A 23,495-nucleotide genomic window follows, 5' to 3' on the forward strand; every position below is an offset into this window, starting at 1 on the left:
CATGCATTTTCAAATCCACTTTACCATTTTATACCCTCATCACACTTTCATTTTTCCTCCCATTTTGCACACGTGCACCTTTATGTTTCTTCACTTGCACACGAACACTTTTATCATCACTTGCACACATGCACTTCATATTATCATTTCACATACCATACCTTGCCCGCTCACGTGCACATTTTCATTTACATGTTTATTGTTTTTTATTACTTTTTCAAACTCATGTCCTCACATTGCATACATGCATTTCATTCATTTGCATCCCACTCGCATTATTCGTGACCTCTCCAAAGGGTCATTATTGGGCTTCACAATTAATGTGATTGGCACCATTCAACCTTTGAAGAGAAATTTCCCCCAATATCCCTAGGTCTAGGGTTTGCATTCATATAGTACATCCAAATGTAATAAATTTTTTGGTTAAAACAAGAAAATATTTGATTAAATCACGCAACTAGTCTTGGCTAGGTCGAAGGGGTGCCTTGGATTTTTATCCTTGCCTTCCCCTTCGTCAAATGTGACTCCCGAACCTTTTTCGTTGGTTTACGTGGACTAGGAGTCGTTTAAAAGGGGTTTTTTAATATTTTTTCCTATTTTTCTTTAAAAATTCATTTTAGGTGACTTGGTACACCTTAACTCATTACCAAGTGGCGACTCCGATTTTTATTTCAAAAACCCTTTTTAAACTATAATTTTGGGTCAAATCGTCGCATTCTTAAACCCCCATTTAGACCCATTTTTCTTTTAAATAACAATTCATTTTCCAATCACAAATTGAATCAAAAAATACATTTTTTAAATCATTTATTTATTTTTTCTTATCAAAAATGGGGCGCGACAGTTGGCGACTCCACTGGGGACTTCCTAAGTGGGTCCAAGCATTTGACTTAGCCATTCGTTTCCTTTTTCTACCCTTTTTATGCATTGCATTTGGATATTAGGCTTGCATTTTCCATTTTTAGGGCCTTTTTGCCTCGCGCGCGTATCCAACTATTCCCTCACTCACGTATGTGTGATTGGTTGATTGGATGTGTGTTTACTTGTTATCTCGCGCTTGCATTGCATTTTGGGAGGTATGGGTCACCCTAGAGCCTCGCGCTGGTTCTTGACCCTTCCCCTCCAAACGAGCACTAGCATACGAGCATACGCTTTACTTCTTTTATCCCTTTTATTTTTCTTTAGTGGCTTGTCACGCCACTCCACCCTATTAGGATTAGGTGACTCACTTGGGCATGTGATCACGACACGATGTGTGTGTAGCATGTTCCAATGGGTCACTCAATCTTCCGCTTAAAGCTATTGGTTGATAGCCTTTAGCTTTTGGTCGAAGATTGAGGTTTTGATAGATTCACTCAAACACGTAGCCGTGACACGATGTGTGCGTAGCGGTGTTTGGGGAATCGCTCGAGCCACCGACAAAGAACCTTGGGATTGGTGACCCTTGGTTTCTAAGTCTGAAGGCTCGGGGACCTGAGCTCATCGAGTCTAGATGCATTAGTGAACCCCAACCTCATGCATCCATGATAGCTTGCCTAGGGTAGAGTCGGCCTTATCCTAAGCTAGGGACACTATTCACGAGGGGAGGGGTCCAACCTTTTTTTCCTTTTTATTGCTTTGATTGCTTTATCTTGTTGTTACAATGTGTTATGTGTACTATCAACTGCACTAACCATTTTTTTTGTTTTCTTGGCCTGCATTCATGTGCCATAGCAATAAGGGGCCTCTTTGGCACTCTTTTAGTGACTCATCCACTAGATAGCTCACATGTCTAAATTTCAGTCTTTGCACTTACCTTTCAGTAAATACATTTCATGTTTAGACCTTTTCCCCCGTTGCATTATTTATATCCTTTAGGCCATATTTGTCACATATTTATATCGCTTTAATAAACTGGCATCACGCATAAACCCTAGGAAGGGAATGCCATTTAGGGGATCCCGTGTTAGGAATAAACCACCCCATGTCTCGGATATATAATCCAAATGAGACTTGCACGTTTACCTTTCTCGTACCATCCGAAGGGGTAGTGCACAAGGTAAGGTAAGATCCGATCATTTTCATGAAGCAATTTTTGGAATATGAGCATCTAATAATCACTTTTTGGCCATTTTCTCAAAATTGGTAAAATTCCCTTGCGTAAAAGGACATTAATTCGAAGAAAATTCACAAATGATTCCTCATTGTTGAGACGATAAATATAGAGGCCAAATTTTGATTTTAGAGGCTCATAGACCAAGGCATTGTAATGATTTCTTGAAACCACCCAGTGGGCGAATAATTCAATCGATTTTTGAACAAATCATCCATCTTATCCAATCCATTTTTTTCAATTCATTCAATTTTAGTACAATCTAATCATTTTTGAATAAATTCATTTCATCCAATTCATTTGACCAATTTACCCTTTTTAGGGTCTTTTGACCAATTTACCCTTTTTTAGGGTCATTCGGTCGATTTTGAATAAATCGTCAATTCATTTGACCAAATTACCCTTTTTAGGGTCTTTTGACCAATTTACCCTTTTTAGGGTCATTCGGTCGCTTTTGAATAAATTATCAATTCATTTGACCAAATTACCCTTTTTAGGGTCTTTTGGCCAATTTACCCATTTTTAGGGCAACCGAGCCGATTTTTGAATAGATCAAGTTTCGTTCAATCTATTTGATCGATTTACCCTTGTTAGGGTGATTTGATTAATTTTGGATAAATTAAATTTCATTTAATTCATTTGACATGTTTCCCTTTTAGGGTAATCCAGTCAATTTTTAATAAATTGTCAATTGACCAATTAGGGTTTCGATATCAAATTCCAAATTGGGAAATCTAGTCAATTTTTGAGAAAACCATCCATTATATCCAACTATTTAATCAGTTGGGTTTTTGACTCATGCTTCACTGAGGAAATTTGTCGACAAATTCCAATCTCTTCGATAGGAGTTCGTCAAGGTCAAACCCATGCGTTTTGCAAATCAAAGGTGATCAATCTATTCAGACTTGTCCTCATTTTGACAAATCCCTCGTCACTCCAATGGTCAAATTTTTCAAATTATTTTTCACTCAATGAATTGATCAGATCCGTCAGGTATGGTATAGTGCTTACCCTAGAGGATTGCATTTTCATGCTAGGCCTACCCTTGGCATAAAAAGGGCTCCCCAATAGGACATGCATCCGAATTTTTTGGATAGTTACTAACTCTTGCCTTTTTCTTTTCCTTTTCTTTATTTTTATTGGAATAACTAAGCAAGGGTTGAATCTAAAGACAATTCCTTTCAAAATTCTCAGGTAATATTTAAATATAGCTTCTCGTCGAAGCCCCATCATAACGCGGTCCCGTAGTCAAGCCCAGAGGAGTCGTGTAAACATGAGTTCACAACCGGAACAGTCAGATAGGTCTGCTACTACCGCTCAACCCGAGACTGCAAGTTCGGGGATTCAGTTGACTGAGATGCTTACCAAGTTTGGAGAGATGGCGTCTGAGATGGCCGCCCAAAAGAAGTTGAATGATGAGCTAATTAGCAGCGGAGTTCAACCCGAACCTGTACCCGCCAGACAGCCTGAGCAAGAGCCATTTGTCCTACCTTCGGCCCATGTCACTGTTACTCCATCATTTCCTATTGCACCCGAAGAAACTTTCACCTATCCCACCACAAATTTGCCATACACTTACCCTCCTCATCCTTCATTTTTTCTTACTCACACGCGAGGTCCACCACCCCAAATCACTTCAAATGTACCACCTGAGCCACATACCTTTTATTACCCTGTTGCTGAGCCATTCCTACCAGACCATATTGTTCAAACCAAGGCAGAAATGGGGGAATCTTCTGCTCCCGTTGATATAAAGCTGCTCAAACGCCTTGATCGTTTCGATGAGTTTATGAGGAAGAGTCAGGGGTTGAACAAGCAAGGAGTCCTGGATTACGATGAGCTTTGCCTTTTTCCCAATGTGAAATTGCCTGAAGGGTTCAAAACCCCTAAATTTAACAAGTATGATGGGACGGGTAATCCCAAGACACACCTCCGACTATTTGTTAACAAGTTGGGAAAGCCTGTAGACGACGAGAACCTGCCTCTAAGGTTGTTCCCGGAAAGTCTGGAGGGGGATGCCCTCGACTGGTACTCAAATTTGAAGTCCGAAGAAATAAAAACCTGGATTGACTTGTCCAATGCTTTTGTAAGGCAATATGAGTATAACTGCGAGCTGGCTCCGACACGAACCACGTTGGAAGGAACAAAAAGAAAACCCTCCGAGGATCACAAGACTTATGCCAAGAGGTGGAGGAAAATAGCTGCCAAAGTCGAGCCACCGATGACTGAGGATGAAATCATACACACTTTCATTAAAGCACATGATCCCCCGTATTTTGAAGAAATTTTCCGCATGACTGGATGCTCGTTCGCCGCCATTGTCAATAAACTTGAGGAGTACGATGACTTCGTGAAAGCTGGGAAGATTGTTAATGTCTCTGCCCTCAAATCCCAGTTGGATGCTTTGCAAGGACAGGGGACTAGTGAGAAGAACCCGCAATTTAAAAAGAAAGAGGGGGAAACTGCCTTCACCTGGAATCAAAACCCTGTCCCAAGATCCAGACCTCGACAATACCCTACCTACTCAAACCCTTACCCCTACTACTCAAATCCTCATCCTGTTTACCACACCAATATCACTCATCCTCGACCTCGCCCAAATTATGCCAACCCGCCTACAACCCCTTTCCAAATATCTCAACCAAGCTTTCAACAAGCTCGTCCTCGGCCTCCTTACCACCAAAGATTTCCCCCACCAAATAGACCCACCTACAACTATCCCCGACCCACTGAAACCTACAATCAAAGCCGTACTCGAACCTTCACCAACCTAGGCAGGCCTTTGGACCAATTGTATGAGCAATTGAAGGTTGCCAACAAAATAGGCGTGATTCCCCCTCCAACTTACCTTCATGGCATGCCTGCTGGGTACAATCCACATGCTATTTGTGCCTATCATTCGGGAGTACCTGGCCACTCAACCGCCGATTGCAGGGCACTTAAGCACAAAGTCCAAGACATGATCGAGGCTGGGGAAATAGTGTTAAAGGGAAAGAGTGGACAAGGACCAAGTATAAGTACAAATCCCTTTCCTAAACACAAGGACACCTTTGAGGCATCCACCTCCAATGACGAAATTTGAAGATCCTAAAGGAGCTCTGCACAAGTTGAATGGCTGACTATCTTCCCCCTCGAAGGGAATTTCGATAAATCTAGGGGTTGTCATTTGCTAAAGTTCACAAAAACTTTTTCTTGCATGTGTGAATAGCTTAATGAAAGCGCCTTTTGCAAATTGAGTTTTGTCTTGTTTTCGCTTTGATTTGGAGTTTCATGAAATGCACAATTGGTTTTATTTGTTTATTTGATCATTGTCATGAATTTTTTTTAATTCTTTTAGATGGCCAAAGATGAAATTATTTGATCCTTTGAATATCACTGTTCTGGAATCTGATGAAGCCCTTCATTGAAAAACCTCTTCTTTTGAGAGAAAACCTTCATTGAGAAAACCCTTCATTGAGAAAGCCTTCATTGAGAAAACCCTTCATTGAGAAATTCTTCATTGAAAAATCCCTTTCCTGCCAGGTTGGAAGCTGATGGGTTAAAGCAGCGTCATCAACGATTGATTTTGATTGATGAGAAACAGTTGAATGCTATGTGCCATGGCCAATGTTGCCAAAACCCATGGCCTGTGTTCATAACAAAAAGGTCCGCCACCGATCCTTTGAAGGAGGGAACAAAGTGCTAAAGTGATTTTGCTAATGAAAGATGAAGCCAAAGGCAAAAATTGCTTCAAATTGGCAAAGCTCATTAGGCGTTCAAAAGGTATTACCTGGCGGAGCAATCATTTTGGGCAGAAACAGATGGACAGACATTCCTGCAACCTATCAACTCAGATATGTGTAAGAAGTTATTTTTTATTATTATGCAAATTTCTTTTGGAAATCATGCAAGGGACGAGGCAAAGGTCAGGCCATCTTCCTTTCCAATCAAAACATTTCATCCCTAGTCATCCCTTTTGAGCTATCAGAACAATAATTTTCGTTTGGCAGCCCCTGAGAATTGCAAACCCCACACTGGGGCAAATTCATTTTGAAACGAGATTATCAGAGAGGGAAAAGGAAAAATCCCCATACTGGGGCAAATTCATTTTGAAAAAAAAGGAAAAAGGAAAAAGAGGAAAAGAGAAAAGAAAGAACCCCACACTGGGGCAAATTTAGCTTTGAAGAAAAATGCAAAAAGTGAGGAAAATGCAATGAAAATGCAAGGAGAGAGGATTCAATCGAACTAGGGCAAATTTCCCTCAGTTTCGTTCGAAATTGAAGATGATTTCAAATGATGCAATCTCAGGTTATTTCACCTCTCATAAGAGCAAATTGCTTTCAAGCCTCAACTTTTCTTGAAAAACACCCCACCTGACCTCATTACAAAAGCCCAAAAGTCCTGACTTTCGTCACTTGCTGTATTTCTATTAGGAATTTCGCTAATCAATTGGCAAGTGATGTCCATAATGCCTTCGCCTAAACTTCTAAGGGAAGTGCATTTTACTGATGCCAGAAATCTTCAACTCATACTCCTGAGTCGATCATGGTTGAGCTCTTTCATTTGCGTCTTTAGGTGAAAACTCGAAAGGGCACCTCAAAAAAAAAAAAAAAGAAAAAAAAAAGAAAAGACAAAACGAAACAAAAAAGGGGGGTAACCTTGGTAAAAACCCGAAAGGGCACCAAGGTAGGATTTTGCAGCAAGCGAGCACGAGGAAGAACAGCTGGTGATTTGGTTCATTTGGATTTCTTCTCATTTTGTCATACTTCTGTCAATTTTGAATTCCAGAACAAAGATATCCAGAGAATTGAATATGACATTTGTTGGCCAAAACTGTGTCATTTTGTAAAACATTCTTTTGCAAATACATTCTTAGGAAGCTCATTTTTCCAAATTACTTGCATTCATGGCATTTTTTGTAGAATTTAAGCACAAATGGTTATGTGTGCATTCTTGTGCATATTTATTCTTTCATGACATGTGAATTTTCTTGCATACTTCATTCTTTATCTTTGAATTTTGGTGAATAACAATCCCCGTGGTTTATTCGAAACATACTTGGGTTCAGTCATCTCTTGAAAAGGGTTAAGGTTCAACAAAGTCAGTTACGCAGACTTCACAATATGGCAAAGCATATACCTGATCAGTTTGTAAATTGGAAAGGCCTTAGGGTGAAAAATCCAACTCAATCGACTGCCGCAGCGAAAGTTGATAAAGGCCTTGAAAGACTCATGTTTACACGATTCTCAAAGGAAAACGGATCAAATGATGGTGGCAATTTCTTTGTTTTTTCTCTCTTTTGCAGGAAATTGCATACACAGATGAAAGTAAGCACACCTCGCACTGGAATAGGTGTCGGAAAGAGTCCTCCGGTGAACAAAGGCAGATTGAAAATGTCGCAAGCAAATTTCATCAAAAAATGCAACAGCATGGCGATACAGAATCAACTCTGGACTCACATTGCAAAAATTCATCATACTGAGGCAAATTAATTTTTTGGAAAGATTTTCAAAAGTCAAAAAAAAAAAAAAAAAAAAAAAGGGAAAAATCATCAATCAAAAAATCAACACAGATTTTATCACGGCAGGCTCGGGTTTAATCCCACTGACCGATTATCAAAAGCATTTTCGGGTCAGTCCCATGATCAAAAGCATTTTCGGGTCAGTCCCACGATCAAAAGGATTTTCGGGTCAGTCCCATGACCAAAAGCATTTCCGGGTCAGTCCCATGATCAAGAGCTTATTCGGGTCAGTCCCACGACCAAAAGCATTTTCGGGTCAGTCCCATGATCAAGAGTTTATCCGGGTCAGTCCCATGATCAAAAGCATTTTCGGGTCAGTCCCACGATCAAAAGCATTTTCGGGTCAGTCCCATGATCAAAAGCATTTTCGGGTCAGTCCCATGATCAAAAGTTTATCCGGGTCAGTCCCATGATCAAAAGCATTTTCGGGTCAGTCCCACGATCAAAAGCATTTTCGGGTCAGTCCCATGATCAAAAGTTTATCCGGGTCAGTCCCACGATCAAAAACATTTTCGGGTCAGTCCCATGATCAAAAGTATTTTCGGGTCAGTCCCATGATCAAAAGTTTATCCGGGTCAGTCCCACGATCAAAAACATTTTCGGGTCAGTCCCATGATCACAAGCATTTTCGGGTCAGTCCCACGATCAAAAGTTTATCCGGATCAGTCCCAGGATCAAAAGCATGTTCGGGTCAGTCCCATGATCAAGAGCTTATTCGGGTCAGTCCCATGATCAAAAGCTTATTCGGGTCAGTCCCACGATTCAAAGCTTATGCGGGTCAGTCCCACAATTTAAAGCTTGTTCGGGCCAGTCCCATGATTTGAATTTCCTTCTCTAGTCAGTCCCAATTTTAATTTCTCTGTTCGGATCAGTCCCGTTTTAAATTTCTGTCTGGGTCTATCCCATTTAAATTTCTGTCTGGGTCTATCCCATTTAAATTTCTGTCTGGGTCTATCTCATTTAAATTTCTGCTCAGGTCTATCCCATTTACATTCCTGTCCGGGTCAGTCCCGTTTTCAATCCATGTTCGGGTCAGTCCCGTTTTAAATTCCTATACGAGTCAGTCCCGCTTTAAGTTCCTGTTTGGGCCAGTCCCGTCTTTAAATTTCGTTCGGGTCAATCCCACTTTAAATCTCCTGTCTAAGTCAATTCCATTTTTAAAGTGTTGCCAAAAGGGGTCAGTCCTTATTTCTAAAACGTCCACCGTTCGTGACGTTTGCTACAGAATAAAGCAGGTAAGTATTTGGTGTCTACTTCTTTGTCTCAAGTTTTTCCAAAACTCAGACAAAGAGGGGCAAACTGTAGACACCAATTTTTTGGTGTAATTTCTTTTACTTTTTATTCTCATTTGTCGTGGTTGCTTTTAGTTTTTTTAGTTTCTAGTTTTTATTTTTATTTTTATTTTTATTTTTAAGTTTTAGCGTAGAAAAATCATGGAAAAAGAGGAAAAAAGGAAAAGCATTCAAAAATTATGCTTTAGTTGTTTTGATTTAAATTCAATGTTTTCTTGGAAAAAATATGAAAAATGAAAAAAGGGGGAACCCCGATTGCGGGTTTTGGGCTATTTAAGAAAAAAAAAAAGAAAAAAGAAAAAAAAAGAAGGAAAAAGAAAGAAAAATTAGCATTTCATTTTTATCTTTTTATGCCTAGTTCCGCTCATTTTATTCAATCTGTCTTCATTAGTTATTTTTCTTAATTAGTTAATTATATTGTGTTAAATTATTATTTTAAAAAAAAAAATCAATCAAAAATCATAATTCCATTTCTGCCGAATCCATTTCCACTTCACATTCCAGTATTTTCTATCCTCAGTACCGGTTTCTTTCTCCACTACCACCCACCGACTGAAGATGCATTGTGATCCACTACCTTGATATTAACGGCTGAGAGGAACAAAAGAAAGAAAAACAAGAGCCACCAAAATTTTTTTTTTTTTTCTTTCATCTTCAGTTCTGAATCTGTGCGAAAGAGTGAGAGAGAGCAAGTGGAAGTCGTGTGAGCTGCTGATCATCATCACCTTCGTCAACTCCAGCCATAAAAACCGCAACTCCACTCCACAACTCCATTGGGTTTCGGACCAAGAACAAACGAGAGAGAGAGACTTACCTCGTGAGTATCGAAGAGGAAAGAAAAGAGGAGAAACCGCGAGCTGCAAAAAATTTCCTGTTCTGTCCGCGAGCTGAGGGAAGAAACCAGGAGACCACCGCGTGAGAACAACCGATCCTACACCCTTCCCTCTCCTAGCTGTGGTCATTTTCAACCTCAACCAAGCTGCACTTTACCATTTCCAGCCGCAACTCATCAAACCAGGCGGCAGGTTAGGCGACGGGCAAAACGAAAGCTAGAGGGAGAAGAGCAGAGGAGCGGCTGGAAAAGGTTGGAGCTTGCCGGAATCTACTGCCATCACCGACGAACTGTCACCGAGAGGATAAGGTAAGCTATCCCTTTCCTTCAAATTTCATGCTCAGACTCTTAAAACTCAAAGCAGATTTGTTACCATAATTTTCCAGCTTTGCCGAGAAGCTGAAATGGAAATGCAATTTTAATTTCGTTCCCCTGAGGCAGGCTGAGCTTATAAATGTGATTAACTAGCTAAGAAGTAGGTGATTAAGCTTTGCATGAAGTTCATTAGTTCGGCTAAGCAAGGAAAAAATATGAAACAGAAAACTGCTACATGCAAGTTCATCCGAGGGTGGTGAACAGAATTTCTGGAATTGTGGATGATTATAGTTGCTGACCGAACTTGATTTGAACTAGTTATGATAGTAATTTCATTAAGTAGCCTTGCATGTTAGTTTTGGGTACTTAGCACAATGATTCAACCAAGGTAAATTCGGATTTAAGACCAACTAAGTGCTGGAAAATTTATGTGATTTGCCGGGGGAGTGAAACTGGAATTTGCAGTTGTTTTTTTGGAATTTTTCCCTGGAAAATAATGCTTGGAAATGCATGAAAAGTTAGAAAATGGCTGTCTTTTGCTTGCTTGGTGCTGAGTTTTGTGTGTTTGGGTTTAAAAGACATTTGAATCATGCCCAAGTACCTGCTGGAGAATGCATATTCATTTTGCTGCACCAGAAATTTACGGTTGTGTCTTGCTATTTTCTTCCATTGTGGTTCCAAGCTTTGCTGTTTTTGTTAGATAGTAATTCCAGCCTTAGTTTGCAAGCATGATAAGCTTAATAGGAATTTGAGTTTGGGTTTGTGGTTTGAGATGTTTGAGTGCATCTTGTCATGCAAAATGCTGAAGTTCAAGAACACTGCTTGTTGAAGTTTAAAAGTTTCCTGTATGCTTGAATAAAGTTGTCAAGTCTTTTTGTTTGTTTGGTCTGAATGAAGTTTATTGGAGTTGAAAACATCTAATCAAAGCTGTTTTTGAATCGAAAATCTAAGTTGAAAGCAAAGTGCAGCAGTTTTTATTTTCGGTTGTTGAAGCTTAATTAAATCAGTCACATAAGCTGCTTGTTTTCGTTCATTGCATGAAACTTAGCATGAAAATCCTCCAAGAGTCCCATGGTTCATAGGTGTTTAGCCATGTTGGATTGGAGTAATTTCAAGGCTGTTGTACGCATTTGCTTTGCTGAAATGCAGAACTTTGCACATGAAAATTTGCAGCAGAAAAAAAAAGTTGTCGCATTCTCTTTGCTGTTTCCTTACCTGCATTGGCTCACTAAAGTGTCGGCCATTCAGTTTGTTAGTTAACCTTGTTTGCAAAAAGAAGATTTGGAAGACTGGTTTGGGTTTACATGTTTGGGTTTTGGAACATTTGAACCATGACCAGACAATTGCTAAAAAGGAATGAACTAGAATTCTGCCAAGCCATCTTCTAACATTTTGAACAATTTCCCTGCTATGTTTTTGCTTTGCTTGGATGTTGAAATCATGTTGCATGTTGCTGGGATAAGGGTTTTGGATGTCTTGGTTGAAATGTTTTGATCAAACTTGTGCTGAAGTTGGAGTTTGCTTGCAAAAAGTGTAACCTGCGGTAATATTTCTTGATTGCAGAAACACTTCTTCATTGCAGAACCTGTTTCACGTTCTTGCATGTTTTGCATGAAAAAGCTTTTCAAAATTTGCACTTTGGCCCCCCAAGTCTCCCTTTGTTGCATTGTGGCCCAATTATGTGCTGATTTCTTGCAATTAGATCCTTGGATAATTGCAATTGTACCATTTCCCAACCTTTCCTTTGCCCCTAGACCTTTGAAGTTCCTAAAAATATTTAATTAAGCTTGAGTGCTTGGTTAATGTTCGCAATTGGGTCCTTGGCAGCTTTATTTTTTTTAATTTAATTTCATTGTTTGTTTGCTTCAATTAACCTCCATGCTTTGTTTAAATTGCACTTCATGCATGAATTTAAGAGCTTTATGACCGAATGAGCTCGTGTTTGCCTATTTTCTTTAATTTCCCTAAATAAATTGGTTGTTTGACCTTTTCTTGGCTTTTGGAACCGTTAGAGTGCTTAAATGTTTCAATTGAATTCGAATGGTTGACTAAGGTTTGTAATTGGGTCTTTAGTTGGTAATTGGGTCTTTGGTGGATCCCTTTATTGAGAACTTATGCATTATTTGATTCCATTTAAATTGTAATTAGGAGAGATTTGGTGACTTTAGTATACTTTACTATTTGAGGTACCTTGACCTTTTTATTGTTTTGAAGCCATTTTTCTTTCATTTGGACACCATTCAAAGGGGCGGTATAATTTCTTTTATCCCTTTTTGTGTCTCTCCTGTGTGAACCAACGTGCTACGTGAAAAATACATGTCTACTTTGTTTTTTTTTTAGCCTTTCCTTAATTTCTTTTATTTATGTCATTTACTTTTGTTTTTTTTTATCTAAGTTATTTTTTTAATGGGGTATGTGTACACCTCTTGGCTTGTAATAGATAGGGCTGTGGCGAGCAATTTGGTCCCTTTTCCCTTCCCCATTTGTTTTAGTTAGCCAATGTAATAGGCTCATTAGCTTGGTAGCTTGTGTTTGTTGCTATGTGTTAAATTGCTTTATTAGGTCCTTGCATTTAGTCGAGCATGCTAAGTGTTATGTGCTACGTGTTTATAAGTGATTTGCATGTCTATTTGCTTTCTATAGTTATAAATGAATATGATGGATGAATGCACGTCACCACACTAGTCCAACGCTAGTTGTGGCTCATTATTTCGTATTCCACTAGTCCAACGCTAGTAGGAATTCCTAGATATGGGTTAGTCCAACGCTAGACCCTTAGGGACTTCCCCTCGTTAGTACATGCTTGCATGTTCATTACATGTCATGCATTTTTTTTAGTTTTATCATTTTGCATGCCCCTCGAACCCCTTTGCCCTCCATTTTAGGATTTTTGCATTTCATGCTAGTTATAGGGTTCATTTGCTTGAGAGTCCCCTTAAATATGGGATATAGACGAGTGTGGCTTTTTCTAAGCCTTAGCACGCTTGTATTCCCTCTATAAAAGGGCAAATTGAGTCACGATTTAGGTCTCCCCGTACCCAATATGCATGAATTCCCTAGGCTCATGCATTTTCAAATCCACTTTACCATTTTATACCCTCATCACACTTTCATTTTTCCTCCCATTTTGCACACGTGCACCTTTATGTTTCTTCACTTGCACACGAACACTTTTATCATCACTTGCACACATGCACTTCATATTATCATTTCACATACCATACCTTGCCCGCTCACGTGCACATTTTCATTTACATGTTTATTGTTTTTTATTACTTTTTCAAACTCATGTCCTCACATTGCATACATGCATTTCATTCATTTGCATCCCACTCGCATTATTCGTGACCTCTCCAAAGGGTCATTATTGGGCTTCACAATTAATGTGATTGGCACCATTCAACCTTTGAAGAGAAATTTCCCCCAATATCCCTAGGTCTAGGGTTTGCATTCATATAGTACATCCAAATGTAATAAATTTTTTGGTTAAAACAAGAAAATATTTGATTAAATCACGCAACTAGCCTTGGCTAGGTCGAAGGGGTGCCTTGGATTTTTATCCTTGCCTTCCCCTTCGTCAAATGTGACTCCCGAACCTTTTTCGTTGGTTTACGTGGACTAGGAGTCGTTTAAAAGGGGTTTTTTAATATTTTTTCCTATTTTTCTTTAAAAATTCATTTTAGGTGACTTGTTACACCTTAACTCATTACCAAGTGGCGACTCCGATTTTTATTTCAAAAACCCTTTTTAAACTATAATTTTGGGTCAAATCGTCGCATTCTTAAACCCCCATTTAGACCCATTTTTCTTTTAAATAACAATTCATTTTCCAATCACAAATTGAATCAAAAAATACATTTTTTAAATCATTTATTTATTTTTTCTTATCAAAAATGGGGCGCGACACTTAGTAGTTTTAATTTTTGCAATTCATTGCTTGTTTGTTTCAATTGACTACCATGCTTCGTTTCAATTGCACTTAATTCATGATTTTAGGGGCTTTATGACCAAGTGAGCTTGTGATTGCTTATTTCCTTTAATTTTTCCCAAATAAATTGGTACCTTGACCCTCTTATTATTTTGGAGGGTACATTAGTAACTCTACTACGTTAGAGCTCCAACTCAAGGGAGGTACCACTTCTTTTATCCCTTTTTGTCTCTCCTTTGTGACCTTATGTGTTATGTGAATATGCCTGTCTACTTCGCTTTCCTTACCTCCTTGCATGCATTTACTTACTTTTTACTTTTATTTAAGTTTTATGGGGTATGTGTACACCTCTTGGCTTGTAATAGATAGGGCTCGGAGAGCATCTGGTCCATTTCCCCTTCCCCTTTATGCTTTTATGGGGTATGTGTACACCTCTTGGCTTGTAATAGATAGGGCTCGGAGAGCATCTGGTCCACTTCCCCTTCCCTTGGTGGCTTGCTTTTGTTGCTACATGTTTAATTGCTTTATTAGGCTCTTGCATCTAGTCGAGCATGCTAAGTGTTACGTGTTACGTGTTTACGAGTGTTTTGGCATGTCTACTTGCTTTCATAACCATGAATGAATGGAATGGATGAATGTACGTCACCACACTAGTCCAATGCTAGTCGTGGCTCATTATTTCATTAGGAATTCATAGAAAGGGCTAGCCCAACGCTAGACCCAATAGGATTTTTCCTTTGTTTTTCATTAATGCATTATTTGCCTGTTCACTACATATCATGCATCTTCCCTTAGTTTTATCATCTGGCATGCTCCTCGAACCTCTTTTCCCCTCATTTTAGGATTTTTTGCATCTCATACTAGTTATAGGGTTCATTTGCTTGAAAGTCCCCTTAAATATGGGATATAGACGAGTGTGGCTTTTCCTAAAGCCTTAGCACGCTTGTATCCTCTCTATAAAAGGGCAAATTGAGTCACGATTTAGGTCTCCCCGTACCCAATATGCATGAATTCCCTAGGCTCATGCATTCTCAATCCACTCTATCATCACACTTTCACTTTTGTCTCATTTGCACACATGCACCCTTTTATCACTTTCACTTGCACACGAACACTTTTATCTTCACTTGCACACGAACACTTTTATCCTCACTCGCACACGAGTACTTTCATCTTCATTTGCACACCGACACTTTCACACTTTTCTCTAAATTGCATACATGCATTTTGCCCACTAGCACTTGGAGTATATTTTATACATTCAAGGACATTTTCTTTGCACACTTCCCCTCACACTATTGTTTTTATTACTTTTTCACACAAACGCACATTTTTCATGGCATGCATTCATCCACTCATTTTTCACGTCATTTAGGTTTAGGTGTGACCTCTCCAAAAGGATCATTGTTGGGCTTCACAATTAATGTGATTGGCATCACTCAACCTTTGAAGAGAAATTTCCCCCATGTCCCCCTAGGTCTAGGTTTTTGCATTCATATAGACATATCCAATACGCGATACATACCTTGGGTAGAAAAATTAGGAAAAATTGGTTTAAGTCACGCAACTAGCCTTGGCTAGGTCGAAGGGGTGCCTTGGATTTTTATCCTTGCCTTCCCCTTCGTCAAATGTGACCCCCGATCCCTCTTTTGGTTACGTAGACCCAAAAGTTCTCTAAAAGGGTTTATTTACTTTTTTCAGTCAAAAACAAAAAATCATTTTTGGGTGACTTGGTACACCCTAACTCGATACCAAGTGGCGACTCCATTTTCATTAAAAAAACCCTTTTTGAACTTCACTTGGCCAAATCGTCGCATTCTTAAGTCCCATGGCCTTTTACTTTTCATTTTGCACACGTTCACACACACACTACACACTCACATCTCACACCACTACCAACACAACACATCACAACACACACTATCAAAAAGTGGGGCGCGACACGGGTAATACATTGCTTTTATTTATTGCTATTAAATGACCAATGTCATCTTTGTGTCAAGCTACGAGTGCACAACTTTTTCTCGAGGCCATTACAATAGCATGGGCCTAGTTCTTTTATTCTTCTTAGCCATTTGATGGTTTTGACAGTAGCTGTAAAAGGAATAGAAATTATTTGTGGATGTTGGAAATGATTGTCCACAAAGTCCTTTGGGTTGGAAAGGGCTGTTCTTTATGTTCTTTTACTCCTGGAGGAGATTTTGTCAACATAAATCCAGAAGTAATGGATTGTCAATTGACATGTAGTGTTGTTCTTTTAAACTAGACTTAGAAGAAGTACATGCACTATATACTAGTTCATATGGATAAATATAATTACTCAATTATGTATTTACATATTGTGACGCTCTGCAACTCTTGTAATTCGCTCTTCATGCGTTGCCACTCTAGCTTTGTTTCCAAGTATTTTAAACTTTGGAAAAAATTACAAAGATATTCTGATTGCTTCAGTTATTGTTCGATTAACCTCATCTTAACAGGGGGTCTTGATCAACCTATAAGACGACCTTATGTTGAGCTAAATTGACGATTTTGGGCACTCTGAAATGGAGGGGCTCCAGGATCCTTTGTGCAGCTTATCACGATCTATTCTCCAACCCTTCTACAACATAAGGAAAGCAAAATAGTGGTGAATTGGAGCCACTGAACTTGGAAAGTTTACAGAGGCCTAGAGTTGTTTCCTCCCGCATCTATTCTCCAAGATACGTCACCATTTGAATTGTTAAGTTGGGAGCATTCTAAACTAAAGCTATAATTCCAGCTTAAGTACTATATTGAACTAGTTATGCAAATGCAACTTGTGATAGAAATACTGCTTAAGCATAAGTGTAAATAGATTATTTTACAAGCTTGGCACTATTTTGATATAATTACTACTTTTATGATGTTTAATGTTGATTCTTATAAAATATAATCCTAGTGCTAAATGTAAGTAAAAGTTTTCCTAAATAGCTGGAGGTGAAACGCCGTGTAGTAAATTCATAGAAGTGAAAAATATACTAAGAACATGGCATCATCAACTTCAAATCCAACTGCAAGCACGACCCTACTTGTAGTTGTAGTTCTACCAATCATTCTTGGTGCTTTAATGCCATGCATTAATGCCTACCCAAATTCCCAAGAATTTGATAAGATATTAAAGCTCCCTAGTCAATCCAGAAGTCCACCAATCTCCAGTGCTCTGGCTATATTACTATCAATCAAGCTCATGGGAGGGCTCTTTTCTATTGGTTTTTTGAAGCTCAATCCGAAACAACAAAAAAGCCCCTTCTCCTCTGGCTTAATGGAGGCACCTTCATAGATTACTATGTCTACTTATTAATTGGTCTGATAATATCTTTACCGTACTTAACACTATCAATTAGTAATAAATCACTCTTCTTTAATAATTCTTGATAGATATACTGTGAAAAATCCTTTCTCGTCACCGTACTCTCCAATTGCAAACTTATCCTTGTTCAATGGCATTTTCACAATTAGGTGTTAACAAGTTGGTGAATGTAAATACTCAGTAAACCGTGGGACACCAGGCAAGTACATAGACCACTTTTAAATAATTTTTTTTGTGCATGCAAACTAATGGATTATTAGATGCTTTGCAATGATCTTATTGTTCAATTATTCATTCACTAGTTTGTTTCTAACCAAAAAGAATAATAATAATTTATTGTTTGGTTTCATGCAAGGCCTGGATGTTCATCAATTGGACATGGTGCAATTACAAAGCTAGGTCTTCTCAGAATCACCACAAATGGAGATGGTCTAGACTTCAACAAGTACTCCTGGAATAAAGGTTTTCTTTCTGCATTTTTTCTTTTATTCATGCCATCCTTTCTAAACAAACTATGTAACATACACTTTAGCCCCCATTATTACCGCTAAAACGTAAAAAATCTGAAGTCTTTTCAAAAGATTAAAAGGTGATCAAGGTAATCTCTCTTTTTCTTGATTATTTTTTATTCTTGAAAATAGTAATTATATTAATTGGTTAGGCATCTATTGTACAGATATCAATTGTGGATAGTTGACAAGTAAAGCAAATTGTTTACTTTTAGAGTAGAGGAATTAAAAGTAAAGCAGTTTGTTTACCTTTTGCCAAATGTAATCTGATCCATACTCTAATTCATATGACACTTTTTTTTATAATTTCAGTACTATGGTGTTAATGATCATGAAGAGATGAAAAGAAGATCAGGTTTTGGTCCTGAACACGATCTAGATGGCTTTTGTTTGAAGGCATAGTTACTTTTGCCCATGCTTTTGTATAGAAAACTATGTAGTCTTTATTTTGGATGGGTTAGCTATAATTATGGGTAGTTGACAAATTTGTACTTCAACTGATGTTGATGACTTAAATATTTTAGATAATGTTTGTTTTAATGAATTTAAAAATATGTCTATGGCTATATATGTTTTAACTATTGATTGTGTGTTGAATATCATTGACTTTTATATTAGTCAAAGCTATGAGGCTGTTATGGTTGTTTGTAATTATGCAGGAAATGGTTAGCTCATAGTAATATATGTGATTAGCCTGTTAAATAAAGTTCCTTGACAATAGAATGTTGTCACTATCCAAAAGTTCACTAAGCGACAACAGTTGTTAGTCATTAAATGAATAGGAAATCACTGATGACTCAAAGTCGTCACTGATAACTAAATTTTGTGATGATATCTATAGTAACTATGACAAAAAAAAAAAGGTCAAGGAGTGCCAACATTAGTCAACACAGAATGTAATCTTGTTAGTGATGATTTTGAAGTCTTCATTACAATATGATATTCTGTGATGACCTTCTAAAGTCGTCACATGGACACAATTTGTGACATAGAACTAGTGACAACTCTATGACAACAAGAAAAGTAGTCACTAATTTATTCTATGACAATTTATGATTTTTCAGTGACAAGATTCTTTTATCAATAAAGACTCATTTTCTTGTAGAACTTTAAGATTTTTCTCAAATGGGAAATCCTAAAACCAATGATTACTATGATTATAAAGGACTACTAGAGTATACTTGGAGCTATGCAATAAAATCAGATCAGAGTATGGAAAAGCCAAAAAAGTATGTTACTTTAAGTTCCATGATTGGATGCCGAAGTGTAACAAAGTAGTAAGTGAAGTGTTCGAGAGATAAAATAAGATTAACATCTACAACATTTACGCTCCTGCTTGTCTACTCAACAGTATCTCTTCTTTTGCTGATGCTATTAGCCGTGACTATGAGCTTTTCTCTTTCTCAAGTGATTGCATATTTTCTATCAATTAACTACATTTTCATAACCTCATACATATGATACATCTAAATGCACATAGTACTTCAAGTTTTTGGGATATATTATTGTCAGGGATTGAGTATGAGAAGGATAAGATTTGTCCTAGGGAGTTATGACCAATGTTATGAAACTCAGATCGTTAATTGAACCGGTGAGATTTTTGGGTCAAGGTTCAACTGGTTGGACCGGTTTAACCCTGACTCAGTAAATTTTTTAAAAAATAATTTATATAAATATATATGTACTTTTTTTTTAATAACTTATGATTTTATTGTATTAACCGAAAGAAACATAAGATAACCCACAACTCTCAACAACCCTCAACTCAAGAGTCTCCTACGAAAATTCGGGAAACCTAACTGCTCCATCTGGATCTTACCCCGGACCCGCGCAGGCAATTCGCGATGACTCCCATAAATCATCTCCAGCTCCGTGTCAGCTCCTAGGTTCGCCAAATAATCAGCCGGCTTGTTTGCCTCTCTATAACAATACGTGATTTCCGGGAAATGACGCTTATATCTAAGCAAGCCCTCCAACTCCCGTTGTAGTCTCCATGGGCATCCCCGTTTCCCTTGTATAATCTCCACCAAAATTGGCGAATCAGCCTCGATGTGGAGGCCATGCAAGCCACGGGTTACACATAATTGGACTCCAAATGCCATAGCTTTGAGCTCCGCATGTAAACTCGTCAAGGAGCCAAAGAAGCAAGAATATTCGACAATGACCAGCCCTTCTGAGTCCCTCACCACGCCTCTACCCCTACTAATTCCCGAGTTCCCCCTAGCACAACCATCTGAATTCAACTTATACCCTACCGTGGGAGCCACCCAACGCACTGGGAGTATCGACATCCTCCGTCTCAAAGCCAACAAAGAAGAGTGGAACCCCTCCCAAGAGCCCGACGAAAATGTTATCTCCGGAAAATGACCATGAAATAAGTCCCTTAATTGGTGAAAAACCTGCCGTACCACCTCAGTACCCACCATCCTCCTCCCTTCAAAGACCCCCTTGTTCCGTGCTTTCCACAGTTCCCAGCAGGAGAGCATAGGGAGCAGCCGATAGACGAATTTGAGGTACACATTTTGCCCGCGGCGCAACCACCACTGTAGCACCCTGTGCCGCAAATTGGACACCCTGCCCATTTCCCCTGGGTCCTCGAAACTACTCCAAACCTCCCTTGCTACATCCCTTGTGCAAAAAATGTGGTCAAACCCCTTCTTGTCTGGAACTGCGCAACAGTGACACCTAGATGGGCCGTGAATCCCAAATTTACGTAGAACATCCGTCGTGGGAAGGCTTGAGAGTTTGGATAGGCAATGGCGGGCACAATGGCTTTTGGCAAGAGTTTGTGCCAGAGAACTTACCCACTTACTGCTCTCATTGTTTTCGACAAGGTCACATGGAGAAGGGTTGTCACGTCTTGTACCCGGAGTTGAGAGGAGGGAAACAAGAGGACGGCAAGGTGGAGGCTAGGCAGCCTTTCAAGCAAGTGTTTAGGTCGAAAAAGGCCGAGTCCAAAGCACATGTGAGCACGGAGACAGCGTTGGTCGCCGACCTACAGTAGGTTCCTGTCATGGAACCAAGGGACAAGCAGCTCTCCACGCCATTGGTGAAGGAGTTGGCTACTCCCCAATCACAAGGTGCAATGGCACATACCCAAGAGGATGAGGCAGCAGCAGTGCGTGGGGGCATACCGCCTCCCCAGCGCCAGCCCGCGGTTGACCGACAACCTCATGGCGGCGTGCAGGTTTCGGGTGGGCAGAAAGAATCCCAGGCGCATAATGGAGATGTGCTGGGTACGGCTGCATGCACAGACATCTCGTCCGACTTACATGCTTTGCAAGGAGAGGGACGCTTGGTGATTGAGCTATCAACAATCCATGAGGGAGCAGCGACATCGTGCGTAACAGGTGTTCCTTCGGAAGGTCTGAGCACAGAGGGAGTGGAAGGGGAGGATGAGTTACGAGAGGTGCAGGGACTGGTGGGCAATTTGTCGCTGAGGGGTGAATCTCAGAGGCTGCGGGTAGGGGAGGATAGTTCTCATTTGGCGACTTTGAATCTGGAGCAGGGCCTGATGTCATCGACTCACCAGGAGGGGCCCACGGTGGTAACCCAGGCGAAGAAGAAAGGTACTAAGGTCCATGTCCCGTCTGATCGAACACTACGGTCTTGGGTAACATCATCAACGAATGCTTTTTCCGCTTTGTCTGATGATTAGATTTCTATTTTGGAACATTCGGGGTGTCTTACGGGCCCCTAATCTTAAAAGATTTTGTAAACTTGTTAAGTTGCATTTTGTTTCACTGGTAGCTATTTGCGAGCCTAAGACAGCTCCTATTAACATGGATATGGTTAGGGTGAAAATCTCATGCCAACAGTGGAGGAGGGAAATCCACAGTGAAATGGGGAGTCTACCGGTAAATTATTATTAAAACATTTGTCTTTAGGTTTCCAATAACTGTATTAAGTTCACTATTAATTGTCTTTACATGTTCACTCACAGAAATAATAACCAATTGACTAATGATACCTAATCATGTTTTCATTTCTATGACTCTGTGTCAGTGATTCTGTATTCAGGACATACAAAGATAGTTCCCTTCTATCCTACCCGTATATAGGAAACTCATAAAAGGCAACCTCAAAATTTGGATTTATAGGTACCTAGTCCTGCCTTTTATTTACTTGTGTTCTTAGGTTTTATGGTATCCATAATTTGCCAGTTATTACTCCAATGCAGCTACATCAAAGAAAGAACTAGGGTTTTCAGATAAGCCCATGTAACAACTATGTATAAAGCAATTAGCATTCATATAGGTATAGTCAAGGTTCAGAATAAGTTTCTCATATAGGTATAGAATATCTAACCAATTTGGCTAAACATGGTGCATTTTTTCTCTTGAAATCAATTTGATGAAATAATTACATTTTGCAAAGTTTACTAATATAGCAAGCTACTCATATAAGATGGTTGTCAACATTATAATTTTGTACATAATTAGAGCAATGGTATACAAATTTAGAAGCACCCACAGTCTGTGACGACCCCACCTCCCCCTAGCGCATATCCAAGGATTTGGCGGACCGCCTACCCAGCTCTCGCTAGGACTCACTACATTCACTACAATCAATTCTCAAAATAACCGTTCAAACCTCCATATGAGCACTAGAGTTCTACAATTCAACCTATAATTCAAGCTTAATTGCAAACCAAAAGTGAAACATAGGGTATATTACCAAAATATCAAAATAAAATCTATCTGCCAAAATACATGTATAAGAGAGTCATTACATTCAAGTTCAAACTTATCCACTCCAGGTCTCCACTCCTGCAAGTAAAACAAATCTAGGGGGGAAGGGATGAGTTAAAGCTCAGTGAGGTTTTATTTTCTAAAAAAAAAAAAATAAGTATCCAACAAGCAATCCAAATAGTTAAATCATGAGAACATCTCATTTAACGATTCAAGGCAGTCAAGGAGTAAATGTTCAAACATTTAAAGATTTGAAATCGTTCAAACCATTTCAAGAGTAATAAACATTCAAGCGCTCACTTGGAGCCATTCATTCAGTCATTCAGTCTCTGCCATTCAGTCATTCATTGCATTCCATCCACTGACCAATTCACTAGCCAGTTTTCCACCTGACTTCATAGCCATACTCGAATATACCAAAACAGTGACCCAGGGTTACCAACCTACTCGCTCGAGTCCACTTCTAGCTCGAATAGACTAGCGACGAAGGGCAAGGGCCCAACTCAGCCAATGGTTTACATTCATGCACAAGTAACATGTACAAGTAACATTCAGTCATTTGTTCATTGAAAATTTCACATTCAGTTAGATCAAGTGCGATAAAGTACACACTTGCCTATCAATCGTAAAACAATCTTTGAAAATACATTTTGAAATAATCTTTGAAAATACATTTAACAGTCAAATAAGCCAATAACAGCACAATAAAAGCATTTAATTCACAAACACAAGGAACACTCTTCACTTGACCTCACCAATTGGTCACCCTGGTTCTTCCTCTAGAACATTCTCGAGTCCTGTGATCATATAATCCATCAAAAGTCTAGCCAATTAAAGCCAAGATGATGAGAAAACATGAGATTCAAAATTTCACTTAGCAACCATAGAAACTATAAGTTTAACCCTAATATTAGAATACCAAAAGGGCCATGGTTTCTTGTTTAAATCAAGTTATTATCAAGTTCAAATTAAGTGAAATATTTCATGCATGCTAAGGTTAACACA

At 39.0% G+C, this 23,495-nt stretch overlaps 1 protein-coding gene across 1 annotated transcript; it reads right to left on the reverse strand.

Annotated features, from left to right (window-relative positions):
- Window positions 1-19,559: 19,559 nt before the first annotated feature.
- LOC140038431 (uncharacterized) lies at window positions 19,560-20,381 on the reverse strand. Its single transcript, XM_072083787.1, has one exon. The coding sequence runs from the start codon at window positions 20,379-20,381 to the stop codon at window positions 19,560-19,562; it is 822 nt and encodes a 273-aa protein (XP_071939888.1).
- Window positions 20,382-23,495: the final 3,114 nt, after the last annotated feature.

This window comes from Coffea arabica, chromosome 3e (genome assembly GCF_036785885.1).
Source record: "Coffea arabica cultivar ET-39 chromosome 3e, Coffea Arabica ET-39 HiFi, whole genome shotgun sequence".
In the NCBI taxonomy this organism is placed as follows: domain Eukaryota; kingdom Viridiplantae; phylum Streptophyta; class Magnoliopsida; order Gentianales; family Rubiaceae; genus Coffea; species Coffea arabica.